The sequence below is a fragment of the Salvia hispanica genome, chromosome 5 (genome assembly GCF_029641045.1).
Source record: "Salvia hispanica isolate PSC_SH4W2 chromosome 5, Shi_PSC_v1, whole genome shotgun sequence".
Taxonomy (NCBI): domain Eukaryota; kingdom Viridiplantae; phylum Streptophyta; class Magnoliopsida; order Lamiales; family Lamiaceae; genus Salvia; species Salvia hispanica.
Window position 1 is genome coordinate 35,507,715 of NC_142696.1, and position 19,283 is coordinate 35,526,997.

Here is a 19,283-nt window from a genome sequence, read left to right on the forward strand (position 1 = left end):
TATTTTCAGGTCAAACTCGAATTGTAATTATCGAACTTTTTGTTTATGTTCAATTTACTTGTCTTCATTAATTAAATTCAGAAATGAACTGTCCTTTCTTTTCTTTTCCCCTACCAAAAAATGATTGTATAATACAAGGAGCTCATGAAGCAAAGTATAAAATGAATCCCAGGTAAGAACACTAACCTTAACATTTAATTAATATAGAAATACTACATTTTTTAAACGATGCAAATTGCAAGCATCATGAATTGCATAAATTTTACCAAATTCACAAAACTATCAATTTTGACAGGCTTTCATCTGTAAGGAGTTACAAACCACTGAGAGGCCAGAGTAATCAACGTAGATCAATTTTACAAACACTAAGCTACCCAATCAAACAATTTCTTAGGCAATGGTAATTCAATTTTTACAAACATTTAGCTAGTCAAATCCCCACACAGCACAATGTACATCAATGATATTCATAAATTAGTATTATATCAAACACCACTAAAGGCCAGCGTAATCAACGTAGATCAATGACATCAAATTTCAGATCAGGATTCATATAAACATCTGTACATTGTCTGTATATCGGGCTACCATCGGACGGAGGATCGTGGGAATGGAAACCCCGCCGTGGGCAATGCCTGATGGTGGTCATGCCACCTGAAGTCAACCGGAAAATGCCATGCTTCCTGAACAATGAAACATTTATATGCATTCGCAAAAACAAGCTTTCACTATCAGTTCATCCTAATGAAAAAACAACAGGATACAGTGAAATTCAATAAGAGAGAACCTTGAAGTGTCTCTTGGTGCCATGACAATGGCAATGGCTTCTGGCAACATGATCTGTACAAGCGTTCATTCAAGAAAAAGGGAAAAATGATGATCAGGCATCCTACATTTCAATCACATTAATACCATACTCCCTCATTCCCATAACTATATTGGCTATTCTTTAGGGCAACGGTATTTAGGAGTGTTGACGTATAGTATAAGGGTGTGTGTAGTAATGAATTACTCCCTCCATCCCATAATAGATGGCATACTTGGGCAATGGCACGGGATTTTAGGAAACGTTGTTTTGTGTGTTGAGTGGTGAGAGAAAATAGTATATTTATATTAACGTGAGAGAGAACTTTTTCCAAAAAAGGAAATATGACATCCTTTGTAGGACAAACTAAAAAGAAGTGTGACATCTATTATGGGGCGGAGGGAGTACTATTTAAGGTTATGTGAGTAATAAATGTGTTCCAAAAAAGAAACAGGCCAAGCTATACGGACCCAAAAGAAAAACAGGTCAATATACATGGGATGGAGGGAGTAATTTTTGAGACTGATGCATGCTAGTAAAGGCACCCTGGAGGATGCAATGCATTAACTTATTTTTATTAAATAATTATTGTTCTTTTTTTGGTCTCTTAATATACAATTCCAGTCTCTTATAAATCTGAAACAAACTGATCTCTTAAAATATCTAGGATTTTAAGCACAAAAGCAACCCAGTATCACACTACCCTCTGCCACAGAAAACAAGTTCTAACCAATTGCCAGCTAACACTGATGAGGGTTACCAGTTATGGGGTATAAGAGAGCTCCTACCTGATAAGAGTAGTGTGTATGTACATCAATTGATGACATGAAACAAGATTGAGTAGGATGTGTCTGCAAAACAATAAGCAGCTTTCAGTATATTAATCCGCAAGACCACAACATGTTTTGAATGACCAAAATACTTTTGGCTGAGAAGTCATAGTATGACCACAAGGCTGACCAAGAAACTAGTTTTTTTTCTTCTGTAAATGATCAGAGCATAAGAAAATAGCATAATATGATATCATTTCTTTCTGTCTGAGAGATAGTAAATTTTACTCACTCCGTCCCCCATTTTTAGTCCACTTTGTGTTGGGCACGGACACGGCATGGGTTTTAAGAAATGTAAAGAAAAGTAAGTAAAAAAAGTTAGTGGAATGTGGGTCCCATTTTTATATATTAGTTGTATAATAAAATGTGAGTGGTATGAGTTAGTGGAATGGAGGACGGACGGAGTACTTATGATAGGAAATTCAGAGCTTAGGAATCTGACAGGCATGAGAAGGACAGTCATATGTTTAACTATGTGAATAGGTGAACATTACAAAACACGAAAAAGATAGCACACGAAAAAGTTGGCCATTGGAGTTGTAAAAGCTGATATCAGATAGTTCATCCATAACAAAATAAAGTAACCATTCTGGGTTGTAACCATTGGCATTATCTGGCGCATTTCCTAATGCAAAGAAGGCACTTAAACCATTGGAATTGTTTAGACTCTTTCACTGTATGGCTTCCATGAAAACTCAAATTTCGTTAAAATCTCAATTATGGTTCCATGCTGCCCCAGAAAATAATGAAGTTCAGCATTCCACAAAGCGAATATTAGTCTTGAGCGTGACTGACTTTGACATATTTTGCACTCTAAATAGCCTTATTCAACAAAACTAAGTCACCACATGTGTCCTCTATGTAGCCCAATATATAAAATGGATTTACACTCTCCATGTCCAGAGACTACATGAAAGTTCAAATTATTTTGTACAAATCTTACAAGTAGGCTATGAAGCCATAAAGCAGTGTCGGAAAAAAAATACTGTATAACTAAATCTTAATATCACACATCACAAGAGCTATCAATGTATCTAGTTAGTATTTAAGAAAAGTAGTAGTATTAGAATGATGAAAAATGATTAGTTGCACATGTACACAAACAAACAAGAGAGTTTAATCAGTTATATACAGCATCCACAGAACAATTTTTGAAGGGTAAAAAGGTATCCTTCAAACCCTTTCTGGCACCATTTTAAAAAGCTATCTCTAAGTGTCCGGACCTAGAGGAGCAAGGCACTTAGGCCCCTTCTAAACTAGGATCCAGGGACATCAAAAATATATACTGAACCTTAAAATAACCAAGTAGTGAAGATGACTAACTTGAGGCCCCTCAGAAAGCACAAACAAAGGTAACTTACATGAATCCATCCAAGGGGAAAAAGAGACTGCTTGTCCTGCACTTCAAATATTTCCTCCTCATTTGTGGTCTGACACTGGTTGAGAGAAAAGTGATTTAATATCAAACTAGCTTACAATAATTTTGTGCATATATAAGTAGCACTCTGGCTTACCATATCTGAAGTTGATTCTTGCTTTGGAATAATAAGAGCAGTAATGTAAAATTTCCTGTTTTTCTGTGGTTATTTCCAAAAATTATTTTGTTCAGAAATAGAATAGGGAAACACATGATTACAAAAAAAATCAAGGGAAGAGCTAGAAGAAAGTACTACTTACGAGGGAACCTGCAAGGACACCACATGTTTCTAAGTTCTTATTGGTGTTTGACTTTGCTAGCTTCATAAAACTGTTCATCAGTTCAGTTGGCTGATACAAGAATAAGCACAATGATCAATTTTGAAGTTCTGAAAGCTCATTAACCATACAGATGCTTATAAAGATAAAGTAATTCAAAGAGGAATTAGATAGCTGTTGAGAATAATACAATGAAAGAGCTGAAAAAGCTTACTATGTGCAACTGTAGGGGATCCTCGGAACATACTAAAGCATCATCAGAAACATTTACCAACCCACTTTCTGTTGGAGTCTCTGGCGTTGAGGCTGGAATCAAATCCTGTACCTCTGCTAGAACAGGTGGGGGAGAAGGTTGTCTAATTACCTCACTTTGTGAAGCACTTTCATCTTCAAAAGATATGAGGGAAATAGATTCTTCAATCTGTTGGTTATCAGTTTTTGGTGGAACTACAGATTCGAAGCTTGATTTATCTTGTTCTGAGCTTTCCTCTTTCATCACAATCCCATCCTCAGTAGAATTCTGAGTGCTATTAACCCTATATGGACACAAAACTCATGTAGCATCACATAACCATTAACCATTTAAAAGAACATCAGAAGCATCACTTATAGTATGTAGGTTTTTTACAACCGTGTACTATGTTCACAGAGTACACACTGTTAGAAAATAAAAAAACTTCAAATTCCAAATATAAGTAGTGATTTACTTGAGGCCTAAAAAGAAACACAAAGAATAATAGCATTAGTGTACCCTGGGATCTGTATAGGAGTGAAGTCTAAATTACTTGGATACTGAACCTGCACATACAAAATCAAATCAAATAAATGTTCACTTAATGAAATGGAAAAGACAGAAAGCAATTGTTACACTACCTTATAGTGAGTTGGACCCTGCCACTGCCCACGAAGCCCATTTGGGCCCAAAATAGAATGTTTTGAAAGAGTTTCCTCCTTTGCACGCGGAATGCTCAATGTTCTACGAGAAACACACAAAACATAGATAAAAAAAGAGGCAAAAATATTCAAACATAATCCAGCACAACAATAATGTTAGTCTTCACAGAAACGAGATCAAATAGGTCAGGATGGCAATAAAGTTACACAATTATTTTACTAGATTGACAAATGAAGAAGCATATCTCAATTCTTTTTCATTTAACAAAAGTTTAAGCTGGTAGACATATCACTTGAAATTTGAGGAGTTCATTGTGAATTTATATTTTTTTACACACATCACTTTACCTATTCAGTGAAATTGAAACAATTGTAATTTAATTGCAATTTAATAAATATATACGCACAACCATAATCAACTTATGCACTGATTATTCTCTATAAAGCATTTCTTTCAATTACTTAGAATCACTTAACTAGCACAAAAACTTTCAAGAAGAAGAAGAAAATGAAATACAAACAAGTGCGCTGGTTGCAATAAATCGATTTGACTTATCTAATGATATCATTAGTCGAAAAGAACTGGCTCGCCATACGGCAGTTAAAAATCTGGGTTCCAAACCCATATTTGTCATCATATATGGGTTTTGATCTGGGTATTGACCCTGCCAACGGTGACACGGTCTAATGCAAGACTCCTCCCTTCACTATTTATATTGAACGCAGAAAAGATACGAAAGAGTTCTAAATCCCAATTTTTTAGCGGACATGTGTTAGTCTATATTGAATGCAGCAAACACTCAACATATCTAGTCTTATGAATCATGTTTTGCTAGATGAGATATGTCTTATTAATTTGACTAAATTGTAAAGAAGATTTTAGAATAGAACACTTATTCTCAGTATCACTAACCAGTGGAAGCATTTATTGTTCTAGTAAAATAGGTTTAAGATTTCAGAAATATCTTTGATTATTGAATTTGATGTCACACACAATAATTTGAAGCCTCGATGCCAGTCATAACTCATAACCTGAAAACATGCATAAATACATGGCCAAAATGGAAGCATAAGAAGAGGGTGGAATGATGGCGAAAATATGCATTTTTCTGTTCACATAAAAAAAAGTTATACCAGATAGCAACTTACGCTCTTTGGAGATGTTCTCTAGTTGGTTTGCTAAGTGAGAATGCTTGGGGAACTTGATATCCATATTGATTAGTAACAGGCTGCAAAACAGTGAAAAGGTACTTTTTCTTATTTGATACATAAATTAATATGAAGAATTAAATATATAAATCATAAAACAAAGATCACAACACTAGTCCAATTATTGCTAACAAATAAAATATCCCATATCAACCGACTCTCTATGACAGTTATACCTGTTTTCTACTAAAATCATTCACATTTCGTCTAACAAGAGGCCATTCAACTGAGGGTTCCAAAGTTTGACTTTGCTGAGATTTCTGCTGTTTATGAAGTTGATAAATTTGTTTATAGTGCAACTCCTCAAGTTTTTCTGAAACAGCTGGTTTCAATTCCTCAAGCTCAGTCATTGCAGCATTCAATTTCTGAAAAAGCAGATTAACACAAAAGAAGGATTTAACCCAATAACAAAATCTACCAAGACTCTTGCTAGCTATACCAGCAGGACCAGCACCAGTAATAATAATAATAATAAGGAGATGAACAATTGTTGTCAATCGTTACCCTTTTGAGATTGAGTTTACTGCTCTGTAGAGATGTTCTATACTCTTTATGGCAAGGTATCGTCTCAGTCACCAAACTAAACAAAAGACAACAAGCAGCTTTCACAAAACTGAGTTTTTCATATTTCATGCTACATGACATATATATTTTGGAATACTGTAACTAAATCAAACAATGAATTTGAATACATCATTGTTTCTCACCTTGAAAATCTAAGGAGCATAACATAGAGGTCAATAATATTCTTTTCTTCACGAAATATGTCAGCCTACATAGGAAAAAAGTGTGATAAAGTACTCAATATGGAGGGAAATAAAAATATACAAATGACCGAAAGAGAGATCAAATAAATTATGTGAATCAAAGCATAACCATGAAATGTGTACTTCCAGATAAATGAACAAAGGATCAGATATTCCTATTAAACAAAGATAATCTGACAAGATTTTCTGGATATGATCAGATGCGAGTTATTATAGTAGTGACTGTTGTCTATAATGTAATGTAAGCAAAGAAAATCACATGAAGCAAAAAAAGCACATGTTAGAGCTCAATCACAGTTTCAGAACAACAATTAGTTGTCACATTATCTAGAAGCAGAAAGTTAAAGATCAACACAGTAGTAGAACAGTAATCTAAGTCAGGTAAAAACTTTTCTACCATTAAAATCAAACAAACAACAACAGTTTCTTATGCATAATCATATTATAGACGATTAGTTTTAGATGTCTAGATGAATGCATAAAGGTTGATTACAGATAAGCTAAAGGTTAGATATTCCAATTTTTAATCTGAAAGCAACATTTGAATGTGTGAAGTTCCAAAGTAGTTCAAGCAGGAAATTGACGAGTTTATTATTTGAAGAGGTTCCTAACATCTAAATGTGGTATATAATGACCTACAGGTACCCAAACTTATTAGACTTACTATGATTTAGTGATCATATCCCCAGGAAGGTCAAAAAAGTACATACAATATCAGCAGAGATTCCCATTGCTTTGACCAAAAATTGGTGCTAAAAAGGATGAGGGTAATCTAGTTTTCAAAAACATTGACACATGCTTGCCGTATTCCTAAAACCACCTCTTTACGTAAAAAAATCATGGCACTATGCACATACTGATACTAGGCATCAGAAGATCTTCATTTTCTTCATGATGGTATATGAACATATATACATTCAAAGCGTGAGAGAGTAGAATTGGAATCAGAAGTCATAAACGAATATGTAACTAATGCCACTGAGACTCAACGTAGTGCCCCCACACGAACCAAGGTAATAACATCAATTACGTGTAGAAGAAACTCCATAGGCACAAAATGTGAAATGCCCCGTAGTTCAATAAACATACGAGAAGTCGAAGTTGTGATACAGCTTTTCATTCCACGAAATTAAAAACAGGAAGACAGAAATATCGACAGAACAGAAGAAAATTGAGAAATTCGAAGAGAAAATAGCTCCAATTGTAGGTATTCACCTGCTTGAGAATATTATCGGCAATTCTGTGGTAATAGCGTAGAGAAATTCGATTGTCTACATCGATCTTCTTGGTAACGGCGGCGATGTTGAATCCACCTCCAGATGAAGATCGAGTTATCATCTTTAATCAACTCTTCTCTCGCTGTGAAAGTTGATTGATAGGCGACTTTTGGTTTGGAAGGACGGAGGGCGAAGAACAGTCAGATGTGGAAAGTCCGAGGGTTCTAAACGACGCCGTCGAGCGCCCTTAGGCGCATAAAGGCTAAATGAGAAAGAGAGTAGTCATCTACACTACACAACTAAAATAATCCATTCTCCTACCACAAGAAGCATATGGAGTAATTATTTAATTTAAGTTATATCATATCCTCATATCCCCTTTATCTGCCATTTAAAAAAATTATTTTAACTTACTATTCCCTCCATCTCGGATTAGGAGTTCTATTTAGTTATGGTACGAATTTTAAGAAATGTAAAAGAAAAGTGAGTTGAGTAATTTAGTGCAATATAGTTCTCATTTATATAAATTATTAGTTTTATAATAAAACGTGAGTGAATAAGTTAGTAGAACATAAGATCTACTTACCATTTATAGTAAAAATGAAATTAGACTCTTATTGTAGGACGAACTGAAATGGCAAAATAAAACTCTTAGGCCATATTTGGTTGCCAGGATTTTGTCTGGGAAAGTGATCTGATTCCTTAAATTTTAAATTTCGGTGTTTGTTTTAGTTTTTAATCAAACTGGGAAAGTAATCATAATCCGAGAACAAGGAAAGTTAGTACAATTTTTTAGGATTCTGAATCCTATCTTTTCTTAGTTATTCTTTTTCCCAGTTTTAGGATTCTTACATATATAATGCAATATAGTATAGTTATTATTATTATTATTATTATTATTAATATTTAGAATGTTTTAAAAATAATTTAAAATATAAATCATACTACTTAATTTTAGAAAATAAATAACTATGATTAAAATTATCATAATTATAACTTATTTTATAATAATTCATAATAATAATTAATAATTTATAAAATAATTAAAATATAATTATATAATATAAATCGTATGATAAATAATAATTATTATTTTCATAAATTAATAATTAATCAATAAAGTTATAGTGTAATTTTCATTTATTAAATTTATTCACTTGTAACATCCTTAAATATTATAATTAGTAATAATAATAATAATAATAATAATAATAATAATAATAATAATAATAATAATAATTTTATTATTATTATAAATGAGTATAATATTTTAAACTATAATTATATGTATTATTTTATATTATGATAGATAATTCATATTTAAACTATCCATTATAATAATAAATATAATAATATAATTATTATTATTTGTAATTAATAGTTTATTAAGAATTTTATATTATTATTATTTTTTATTTATAAAAAATAATAAGTATACTTTTAGTTTGATGTTTAAATTAAATATAAATTTAAAATCTTGATATTTTTCAAACACAGGAAAGTAAAGTTACTAGAAATCATATTCCCGTGATTCATTTTCCCAGGAATCATTTTCCTTGCTAACTTTACTTTCCCGTCAACCAAACATGGCCTTATTGTGTACGGAGAGCATATATTTTATGAATTAATTTAATTTTATAAAAAAATTAAATAAAAACATTAGTAATATATGAATTTTGCATATCAAAAATAAATTTAAAAAAGTAATTCAAATTTTAAAACACAAATATTCTAAATTGACAAAATAAATCTTTCAATCGCTGATCATCTGCTAGCGATTTTGGAATGTTTATGAGTTAAAATTATAACATGTTCTTTTAAATAAATAGGCATAGCTGAGCCAGAATTTCTAAAGTCATCTAAATTCATACTCCAAAAGTGAGTTTTGGTGTATAAATCTTCTCTAACTATACACCAAACTTAAACTCATTTTTAGTGTTTTTTGTGAAATAACACCAAATATGGTGTTACTGCAAAAATTTTATGAGATAAAAATTTAAAAATTTTGAATTTGGTGTAAATGATTGAAGTAAAACTACTTTTTGGTGTAACGGATACTCAAAAATGAGTTTGAGTTTGGTGTAAATGGTTGTTAGACCATCTCCAACCATTATACTAAACTCAAACCTATTTTAGTGTAAATATCATACTAAATATTGATTTTGCTCCAACCATTTACACTAAACTCAAACCAAAAAGAATATTTTTCACTCACTTACTTTTTATACTTTTGCAATCATATCTATATATTTTTATCTAAATTGCACACTAACTCCGTAGCAATTTGTCAATAACTTTGATTAAATTAAATTATATTAAATAACATATAGACTTATTAATTAATACGACTATATATAAAATTTATTATTTATTACATATATATAATATAATTAAAAAACGTGTAATTTTAATTATTAATCTTTCTGTTTTTTTTCGTATTTAGCTTATTAATTAATATAACTTTTAAGTTTATTGTATCTTCTTAATCTTATTTTATTTAGGTCACGTATCTTTTTATGCATATTTTTATTTTGATTAGGTTGTGTCTTTATATTTTTATTCTTAATCATATTTTAGATTTTTAGCCTTTGCTTTTGAATTAATTTTTATTAAAAAAAACGTGTATAAAGAAATGAGTCAGCCCACTAATCAATAATTAAATAACATTAATAGAATTATTTAGGTTTTTTTTTTTTTATCTTCTTCTCCAACCCGCCTCTGCGTGTTTTATTGAACTACTGTAAGTTTTTTCCATTCCTTTTCTTCTTGCATTTTCATTTTTCTACCTTTCCTTGTTCGTTTGATAAATATAAAATGATTTGAACTTGAATGCAATAAATCAAAATCTAAAAATGTTTTTGGTATAGTTTTAGAGTAAACCTAAAGATAGGTATTTTTTCATCAAAAATTTATAATAGGATTGATTTTGCATTGGAGGTGTTTTCCTACTGCATTTTAAGTTTTGTAGTACTGTTGGAGATGCTCTTAGACCATCTTCAACTATACTCCAAAGATGAGTTTTGGTGTAGAAATAATCTCCAATCATACACCAAACTTAAACTCATTTTTGGTGTTTTTTTAAAAAAAATGATCATATACGGTGTTACTGTAAAAAATTTGTGAGACAAAAAGTAAAAAATGGTGTAAATTTTGAATTAAGTGTAAATGGTTGGAGTAAAACTATTTCTTAGTGTGACGTATGCTTAAAAAATGAGTTGAAGTTTGGTGTAAATGATTGGTGAAGGTAAAAGACTTGTAAAATTGACATCGGAACACTCTTAAAACAGAAAAAAAAAACACGCACACACTAAAATTCCGATCATCCTTGAACATTTTTTTACAAAATGAAAAAGAAAAACTAAAATCTATCCAAAAAATCATGTTTAGATTCAAAAGATCCCTCTCGAAATCTTAAGTACTTCATTACTCGCTTTGTTTAGTCCCAATTAATATCGTAATTAAAGTTCAGTACTAACTTTGTTCTCATAAGAGCATCCGCAATGGTCGGCTAGCGACCGGCTAGCCGATTCGTCGCGCTAGCCGATCGGCTAGCCGAACCATTGCAATCGGCGAGCGCATCGGCGTGGGCTGGCCGATCGCTCGTCGCTAGCCGATCCGCTGGCCGATCGGCTAGCCGCCATTGCAGAGGCCCGATCGGCTAGCGATCGGCCAGCGGTGTTTTCCGATTTTTTTTTTTAAAACCTATATAAACGCGATTTTCGTTTCATTTTCATTTGCACCACTTGTTTTAACGAGTTTTCTCTCTCTCTAACTTTCTGTACAAGAGCATTATCGAGCGATGGATCACAACAACGAGTCCAGCCCAGCGACGAGTGGATCTCAGACTCCCACGGTACCTGTGGGATCTGGATGGGGGCAGATGGGCCCGGGGTTTAACATCCCTTGGAATCAGATGATGGGGATGATGGCTGGTGCGCCGGGGGGTATGCCTGGTGGGATGCCGGGGGGTATGCCGGGGGGGATGACGGGCGGGCAGGGGAGCGGCGGGCAGTCAGCGCCCGGGTGGGGGGGTATGCCCCAGATCCAGCAGCAGATGATGCTGCAGCAGATGATGGGGATGATGTGGCAGGGCGGGGGGCAGGGGGGGGTGCAGCAGGGTATGTATCCCGGGATGCAGGGGGGATTGCAGGGGCAGGGGTCACCGGGAGGGGACCCGGTATATCGGCCCTCTCTTGATTTTTTGACGGCTTCGTCTCACACTTCGACCCCAGCGGAGACGCAGTTCACTGGCGATGACCTTCTGTCGTTGCATGACATGGGGATCGATCTCGATGATCCGGATACTCCCGTTCCGGCGAGGCGGGCCGCGCCGAAGAAGAAGACGAGGGGGAAGGCGAAGGCGGTCGGCGAGTCATCGCAGCCCGCTGTTGACCACACCCCGACCCGGAGGAAGTGGACGGAGGATGAGTACGTCGGGGTGGCCAGGGGGTGGTTGGAGGTGTGCGACGACCCGCTGGTTGCGAACAACCAGCGGGTCGTCAACATGTGGGCGAAGATCAGAGCTGCCTATAGGAGGCACTGTCCGCAGGGGAAGGACTTCAGCAACGAGGAGGTCCGGAAGGGGTGGGAGCGCACCAGGGCCGCGGTGGGCCGTTTTGCGAACTTGTACGCCAACGCCCTCCGTCAGCTCAAGAGTGGGCAGAACGAGGAGGACGCCCGGAGGATAGCCGCGAGTCAGTTCCCCGTGGAGGGGAAGTATAAGGAGTTCACCTTCTGGGAGTGCTTCTTGTTGCTGAAGGACTCCGAGAAGTTCCGGGCGGGGTGCGACGCTGGGTGGCCGAAGAAGCAGCGACTGAACTATAGCGGCGACTACAGCGGCAGCAGCGGCGGATCCCACGACCTCCCCCCGGATGTCGAGGAGTTTCCGTCTCCTCCTTCATTTACAGGTCGCGCCCGCCCGATTGGACAGAAGCGGGCGCAGCGAGCTGCGAGGGGCGGATCCCCCCTATCGCCCCGCGAGGTCCAGTCCTCCGCCCTCCCACCCGCCCCACTCGAGTACACTCTCCATTCGCGTAACCATACGCGGGATCAGATGTACAAGGTCTTACAAGAGTGGAGGGCCGCCACAGACCCCACGGAGAAGATGTTTCTTCAGGAGATGCTCGAGAGCATGCGTGCCGATTTAGCCGCCGCGAGGGCACGGCTTACGGGTTCCGACGTGGGCTCAGATACCGCGGGTGGCGGCAGCGGCAGCGGGGGCGGCGACGGCGACGGAGACGGCGACGAGGAGTAGAGAGCGGCGGGGCCCGTGTGTTGAAGCCCTTTTTTTTAGAAAAGAATCATGTATTTTTTTTTAAAAATATTTGTACTTTTTTTTTTAATGGAATGGATTATTTTTCCCGTATATGTGTCGTAAATTTAATTCCGTATTTTAGTAATTTTAATTCCGTAAATGTAGTATATTTTGAATTATTTTTATTGCGGCTGGCCTATGGCTGGCCTAAATCTGATGTGGCAGGTGGTTTTTTGAGAGTTGCTGACGTGGCAGGGGAGAGAATGGCTGGCCTATGGCTGGCCTATTACCCATTGCGGATGCTCTAATTAAGTTTTAGTCCCGACTCTTGAACTTCAGTAGTAGCATTCCGTGATAAGTTAAGCCTTTGTTGCAACTTGCAGTTGCAGCGGTTCTGTAGGGTTATCTTGCTGCAATGGCTCATCCCGGAGGCCGTAAACTGCTCAACCCAAGGCCCGCTATCGACTATGACGCCATTCTAGCAGAAGCCCTGAGGCGTTTCCCGTGGCGACGTGGACGCCTCAGGCGATCGTGTCGAACTACATTGTTGTGAAGAAGTTCGTAGCTCATGTCAAGCCCCTGATGACGGAGGGCGACCCTGCTATCAGGACTGCCATCATAGGCAAGGGCAGCGCCATGGAATTCTGGAGCTCGCCGGATACTTGCACCGTGACGCAGATGTACGTGGCTGAAGAGTGGTGAGGGTGCTCAGTTCTTGAATGATAGGGCGCTAGAGAGGAAGTGTTTAATGAAGGGGCTGAGTTTTCAGGAGGCGTCGTTTATTTCTGCGATGGAGGCTCAGGTTTCTGAGTTTTCGATGGAGGAGGCGCTGGATCGGTTGCGTTGGGAGATTGTGCAGGTGCAGGAGCGGCATGTGGCGGATATCAAGGCGGATCACGCGCTTACGTCTGCGTATGAGCCGATGGATGAAATGGAGCTGGGCCTGCTTGCTTTTCGCTGTACCGGGAGAATAAGGCTGAGGCGGAGTTGGATCATGATTTGTTGGCTGAAATCAAGGCCACTTATGGTAGTGAGGCGGTGGCTCGGGAGGAGCTGCAGGTTTGGGTTGCAGACAAGGTTGTTCAGCTTGGTGAGGCAGGGGATAGGAAGAAGGCGAACCGTTTTCGTACCTACCTTGAGGTAATGGGTGGGGAAGTATCCGCTCAAATTCGAAATGAGGTTGCAGCAGGTGGTGGCGGGAGAAATCTTCGTCGGGCGAGAGAGGGGCTGGAAGATGCAGGGAAGCAAGAACAAGCCACTGCTGAAGGCGAAGGTGGAAATGGTAGCACTGGCCCCGGCCCTGCTGCTCAACAACCAGAGTGACTGTTGTTTTGTCTAGATACACCTGAACCTCTTGTGGATGATTTGTTTCCAAAAAGGTCACCCCTTCAAATCACTTGGTATGTATTTTTGCTAATATTTTACATGATTATGTGACACATATAGTGGAGGCAATGGACATGAAAACTCTAAATTCTAATTGAAATAGTCATGTTAGATAAAAAGAGGAAGTCTTGGATTTTGATAACCAAGTGTTGTAGCAAAGATTATGTGAAGATTGATTTTGGAATGCCTGAAGTCAAGGTAAAATATGTTTCTGGAATCTTGACTGCAACTGAGACTATTCATATGAGATGTCAAACCATCAGAGTCGAATAGGAGATGACCTCTTCATTTAAGAATGTAAGTTGGTGCTCTTCATTTTGTATGTAAAAGAAATTCATCTTTTTATCTAGCCATTGGAAGAATACAGCTTTCACCTTTTGAAGAACCAAGCGGCCATGTTCTATGCTCATTGTTTAATAACCCCTTATTTTAAGCAACAGATTTTACTGGATGTTTTTGCAACAGACTCTCTTTCTGCCTTTTTTTCCTTCAACCTCTCATTTTCGTACTTTGTAACTTAAATTAGGACCTAATGTCAAGTAAGGACAATGAATCAATATTCTTACCACTCACCTCACCAATTTTTTGGACACATTTTGTGTTACATTTTATGCTATTACTCCACCTGTCCCTTATTAATTGGCATCATATGACTTGATACGGATTCTAAAAAATGTAGTGAAATATGGTGAAAATATGGTGAAAGGGTATTGAGCTTGATACAGTCGTTCATGGTGATTCAATGTAGTGGTGGTTTTAATGGATGAACCGGACCAGACAACTGATTGGTTCGCGGTCCAACCGGTCAGTTTGGTTCGGTTTCTAAAACATTGTCTATCATTTAAAATTTATTTTGCCTCAACACAATTTTAGTAAATTGTTTAATTTTATACACAAAGTAAATAGAAAACATTAGTAAGATGTGAAGTTCACATATAAAAAAATAATAATAAATAAATTTTTATATCGTGAACATCTTAAAAAATGACAAAAATAAATCTTTATAACGTAAACGAAGAAAGTATAACCAATACTAGAGATTCATCGATTGCTACTTGCAGCTAGGGGTGGGTAGGTAAGGTATACCTTACCGAAACCACCATACCGTATACCTTACCTGTAATACCCGCACCAGTATTTTGTTTTCGATATAGTAATGAGGAACTAGAAATGTAACGTCCTCTCTGGTTACGTTGAAATAAATAAGAACTCGTCGCTTTGTGTTTACTTAAGTGTCGATTAGTTGCGAAGTAAAAAGTAGTGAGAGTCGGAACGAACCAAAGCAATTCCATATGTTTTTGATACATAACTAACGAAGAAGAATATGAAGAGTTCTTTTCCTAACTAAGAAAGTTCAACTACTTGCCGAACTACACTTTAGCTTACATAATTAAGTACATGTGAGTTAAGAGTTTAAGAAAAAGGAAATTTGAATGCTAGTACAAAATATACAAGTATGGGCTAAAAGGCTAAGAAACTAAAGTCGGCTCTTTTACTACACTTTGGGCCTCTCTTTTTTTCGAGCCCAAGTCGCACACCACCGCGACCCTACCCGGTCAGCCCGTTGAGCCAGGGCAGCGAGCCTACTTCTCGGGACAGTTGGGTGGCAGCCAAGTTGTCTCTTTCTCCTGCAAAAGATAAACAAGTGTATTAAATGCAAGGGGAACAAAAGGGAATTTGAGGATGGCAAAGTTGGCTCCCTAATACCCCTTTTCGTGACAATAACTATGTGAGAACAAAAACTCTCAACCCTCAAAAGTACTAAAACAGCCAGCAGCTTACACTTGAGGAAAATGACAGTAATACCTTTGTTAGAGTAGACCAAAAGACTTACCAAAGGAAGCAAAGTCAGTTTGAACTCCTCTGCTCCCAACAGCCCCTGCATTCTCTCGCTTGTACCTGCAAAAAAATCAAACAAAGTGTATTAATGCAAGAGTACTTATGCATAGACAAAACACCAAGTTTAATTAAATAAAAGGAGTGGTGAAGAACCAACAAAAAGGATTGTTGCTGCAATATACCCTTAGTATACCACCAAGTTTCAGTTAAAGTTGCTGCAATGGATCAAGAAAAGAGAGATATGCTGCTGGATAGAAACAAGAGTTTCAGCAGCCTCATTTAAGGCTCACAAGTACACCAATCTGCCTATAAATTTCCCTCCACACCACATTCAACTCCCTTTCACAAACACTTCAAAATTTCAGCACAAACCGAGAGTAGAGGGTGGAACAAGGTGAACGGCAGCAAAGACAGCCATTCCTTCGATTTTTCCAGAGGTAATACACCTCCATCTTCTTTCCCCAATAGCTATACATATCATCATATAGAGGCACCACAACTTAGGAAGCACAATCAAAGTAACACAAGCACACTCTCTGCCCTTGTTTAGAACATCATGCTAGCTCAAGGATGTAGAATTTGCTAGAGAAATCTCATAGCAGTAGTAGCCTTTGAAGAACTTTAACTTATAAATGGAACAAGAGCACAATAGGCTGCCCTCATGCTAATTTTCAGTAGCAAACTATAACCTTTTCAAGATCAATCTCTTTCCAGTAAACTAAAGTATATATCCAAGATCACAACCTCAAATCACAACAATCAAAACGTTTCCAACATTGCTACTGTCCAAGTTTCAAACAAATATACTAAGTAATGAAAGGGGGAAAAAGAACTTAGCTTTAAGGCCGACGGGCTGCGGCAGCGGCGGCGGCGGCGCTGGTCTGCGAAGCGGACCGAGCAGCCTCTGCCTCAGCCAGAGATGTCAGCGACGGCGCTGAGTCGCCGTGAAAGGACGGGAGGCAGCAGCGGCGAGCTGCGTTGACGACGATAGAGAATTCGTCGGAGGGAGCCGGGGGAGGGCTGGAGCTTTGACGGGCGTGAGTCGCCAGGGAACGCCGGAGAAAGAGAGAAAGGCGATGCCTTTTTCCTGTCGGCGACTTCGCTGGCGAAGTACGAAACGATTGCGGAACTGGATGGCGCGACGGAGATGCCGAGGACCCCTCCGCGACTCCAACTGAGAGCGATGAAGGAGCACGAACGACGACCCGCCTCACGGAGTGTCTGACCGCGATGACAGTGCTGCCTCGCTGAGCTCACGACCGGCGGTGACACCGGATGGCGGATGGCGGCGTCGGACAGAGGCGCTGTTTTCCCCAAATCCTCGCGTGACGGCAGCGGCAAGGGCTCGTCGCCGGCCCATAGCTGGCGACTGACGGCGCTGACGGCGAGACAGCGGCGACCCGACGACCGGCGAACAGCGAGGGAGAGGAGCCGTCGATTTCTCTTCCAAGTTGGGGTTTTTGATTTGGGAATTTGAGAAAAGAGAGAGAGAGGCCGATGGCTGTTGAGAGAAGGGAGTAAATTGGGCCTCTTCTTGGGCCTCTATTAATTAAATGCATGGGCTAAGGTTTTATTCTAAAGAATGGACTAATTCTTTAATAAACTAAGAAGTTGGGCTAATAATTAAAATAAAATGGGAGTTGGCTTTAGCCTAATTAAATCGTGAGCCCACCTATGTTGCTCAATCAAATAATTGAGGTTAAGTAATGGTCCGCTAAATTATTTCCACGATGATAAATTTAATTCCCGGACTTTAGTATTAGCGCTCGAATAATTATTTCTGAAATGATGAATAGACCTCGAGTCTATTTCAGTGCTTGAATAAATGGCATAGGAGGTAACATCCCCTAGTTAAGCGAATAATTTTCCCAGTTTAATTAAATCTACTGATTTAATTAATATTCAAGAATTCTAGAACTTTTCTAGAAAAATTTAAGGAAAAGAATAAAAGAGCACGCACTTAGGATGCATTCACGTTTGAGTTCATTTGGCTTCTTAAGCCTAATTAAGTATTATTTCCATGTTACTAAAGGGGCGTCTTCGCGCGTCATCTAAAAATCAAGCTAAGGAGTTTGTTCGGCTAAGGGGATAGCCTTTGAGGTGGGCATTTCTTTCAAAACGTGATTTCAGTATGAAAATGTGAATCTTTGCTCAAGTATGTTGTCATGCCATGTTTTGTTTTATGATTACCTATCTGCTTGGCTATGCCAATTTAGTTAAATCGAATTCGGGTCCCAGTAGGGCCGCAAACCCTACTCGGACTAGTGTACACATGAGGGGACCGTGAGCTAACAAAGGAGTTGGCCGGTCCAGTGACCGTCGTGGAATGTGGCCACATTCCCGGTTCACATCAGTTTCAGATATGGTATATCTATGTTATGTGATTGCGCAATCAAATCTTTACTAAAGGAAAAGTATTTTAGTGACTCGGGTCTTTTAAGTAAAACCCCGTGATCACTCAACTGTGGCATTGACAATTAAAGATAGAACCATTTTTTGGCAATGTGCCCACTGAGTATATCAAATACTCAGCCCTGCATGTTATTTTCAAATGTGCAGGTTGAACGTGGACGAGCAGGCGAAAGTGTTGGGACAAGCTTTTCTTTTAAATAAGTAGTTAGGTAGCCCAAAGTAGCATGTCTTCATACGTGCTATTTTGTCTTGGACTCTTCCGCTGCAAATCTAGAATTTTGTGCTAGAAAGCTATGAACTTAGTCTTGATACTCTGAACACGTTTTGACTATGTACCCATATGCCTTTGATACTTTTGTTTTAAGTGATTTCATCCTTTTATTGTTGTCCCTTGATTATTGAGAATCGTTTAGTCGCGAAATAGCTACGCTCACTAGCACTAGGGAGTTGTGGTCGTGACATTACCGTAAATACGGTATGCGAAAAAGTCATACCTTTACCTTACCAAAGTTTTCGGTATACCGAACTTCGGTATACCTTATTTTCGGTATGACAAATTTTCGTACCGATACCGTACTTCATTTTTGGAGCGTACCGAAGTTCGGTATACCTTACTTTTGCGGTATACCTGACTTTCAACATCAATTAAAATAGAAAATTAGAGTTTTTAAAATATTATTTATAATTTATAATTTTAAAAATAAGTTAAATATAATTTATTCATAATTATATTTATATTTCACAATAGATTTTATAATTTAAAAATATATAAAATATATTTTATATATAATTGTGTTTATATTTTTGTGGTATATACCTTAATTTACGGTATATACCTTAATTTACGGTATATACCGAATTTCGGTATGCATCGGTATACCGCGGTATTTGAAAATTCATACCGTTACCTTACCGGATTCTTTCGGTAAGGTATCATACCATACCGAAAGTCACGGTATACCGAAAATTCGGTAT

General features: G+C 37.8%; 1 protein-coding gene and 1 long non-coding RNA gene across 2 annotated transcripts; both read right to left on the reverse strand.

Moving 5' to 3' along the window:
• Positions 1-371: 371 nt before the first annotated feature.
• AMSH1 (associated molecule with the SH3 domain of STAM 1) lies at positions 372-7,721 on the reverse strand. Its single transcript, XM_048086425.2, has 14 exons — positions 7,416-7,721; positions 6,141-6,205; positions 5,938-6,013; positions 5,610-5,798; positions 5,374-5,453; positions 4,204-4,306; positions 4,082-4,128; positions 3,545-3,866; positions 3,313-3,402; positions 3,150-3,212; positions 2,997-3,071; positions 1,594-1,656; positions 788-840; positions 372-683 (listed from the first exon to the last, which is right to left on the reverse strand). The coding sequence occupies exons 1-14, from the start codon at positions 7,536-7,538 to the stop codon at positions 512-514; spliced, it is 1,521 nt and encodes a 506-aa protein (XP_047942382.1). The 5' UTR covers positions 7,539-7,721; the 3' UTR covers positions 372-511.
• A 7,597-nt stretch (positions 7,722-15,318) lies between these two features.
• Positions 15,319-17,355, reverse strand: LOC125187857 (uncharacterized). Its single transcript, XR_007170673.2, has 2 exons — positions 15,864-17,355; positions 15,319-15,685 (listed from the first exon to the last, which is right to left on the reverse strand). It is a non-coding gene; the product is annotated as an uncharacterized LOC125187857 (long non-coding RNA).
• Positions 17,356-19,283: the final 1,928 nt, after the last annotated feature.

What these genes read in the sequence shown, in the direction of transcription:
- AMSH1 (XM_048086425.2), bottom strand. Translation starts at nt 7,538, where the DNA reads ATGATAACTCGATCTTCATCTGGAGGTGGATTCAACATCGCCGCCGTT. An exon ending in AGGGTCCAACTCACTATAAG is followed by an intron (nt 4,129 to 4,203) that starts GTAGTGTAACAA and finishes TTGTATGTGCAG; the next exon opens with GTTCAGTATCCAAGTAATTT. An exon ending in ATACACACTACTCTTATCAG is followed by an intron (nt 841 to 1,593) that starts GTAGGAGCTCTC and finishes ACGCTTGTACAG; the next exon opens with ATCATGTTGCCAGAAGCCAT.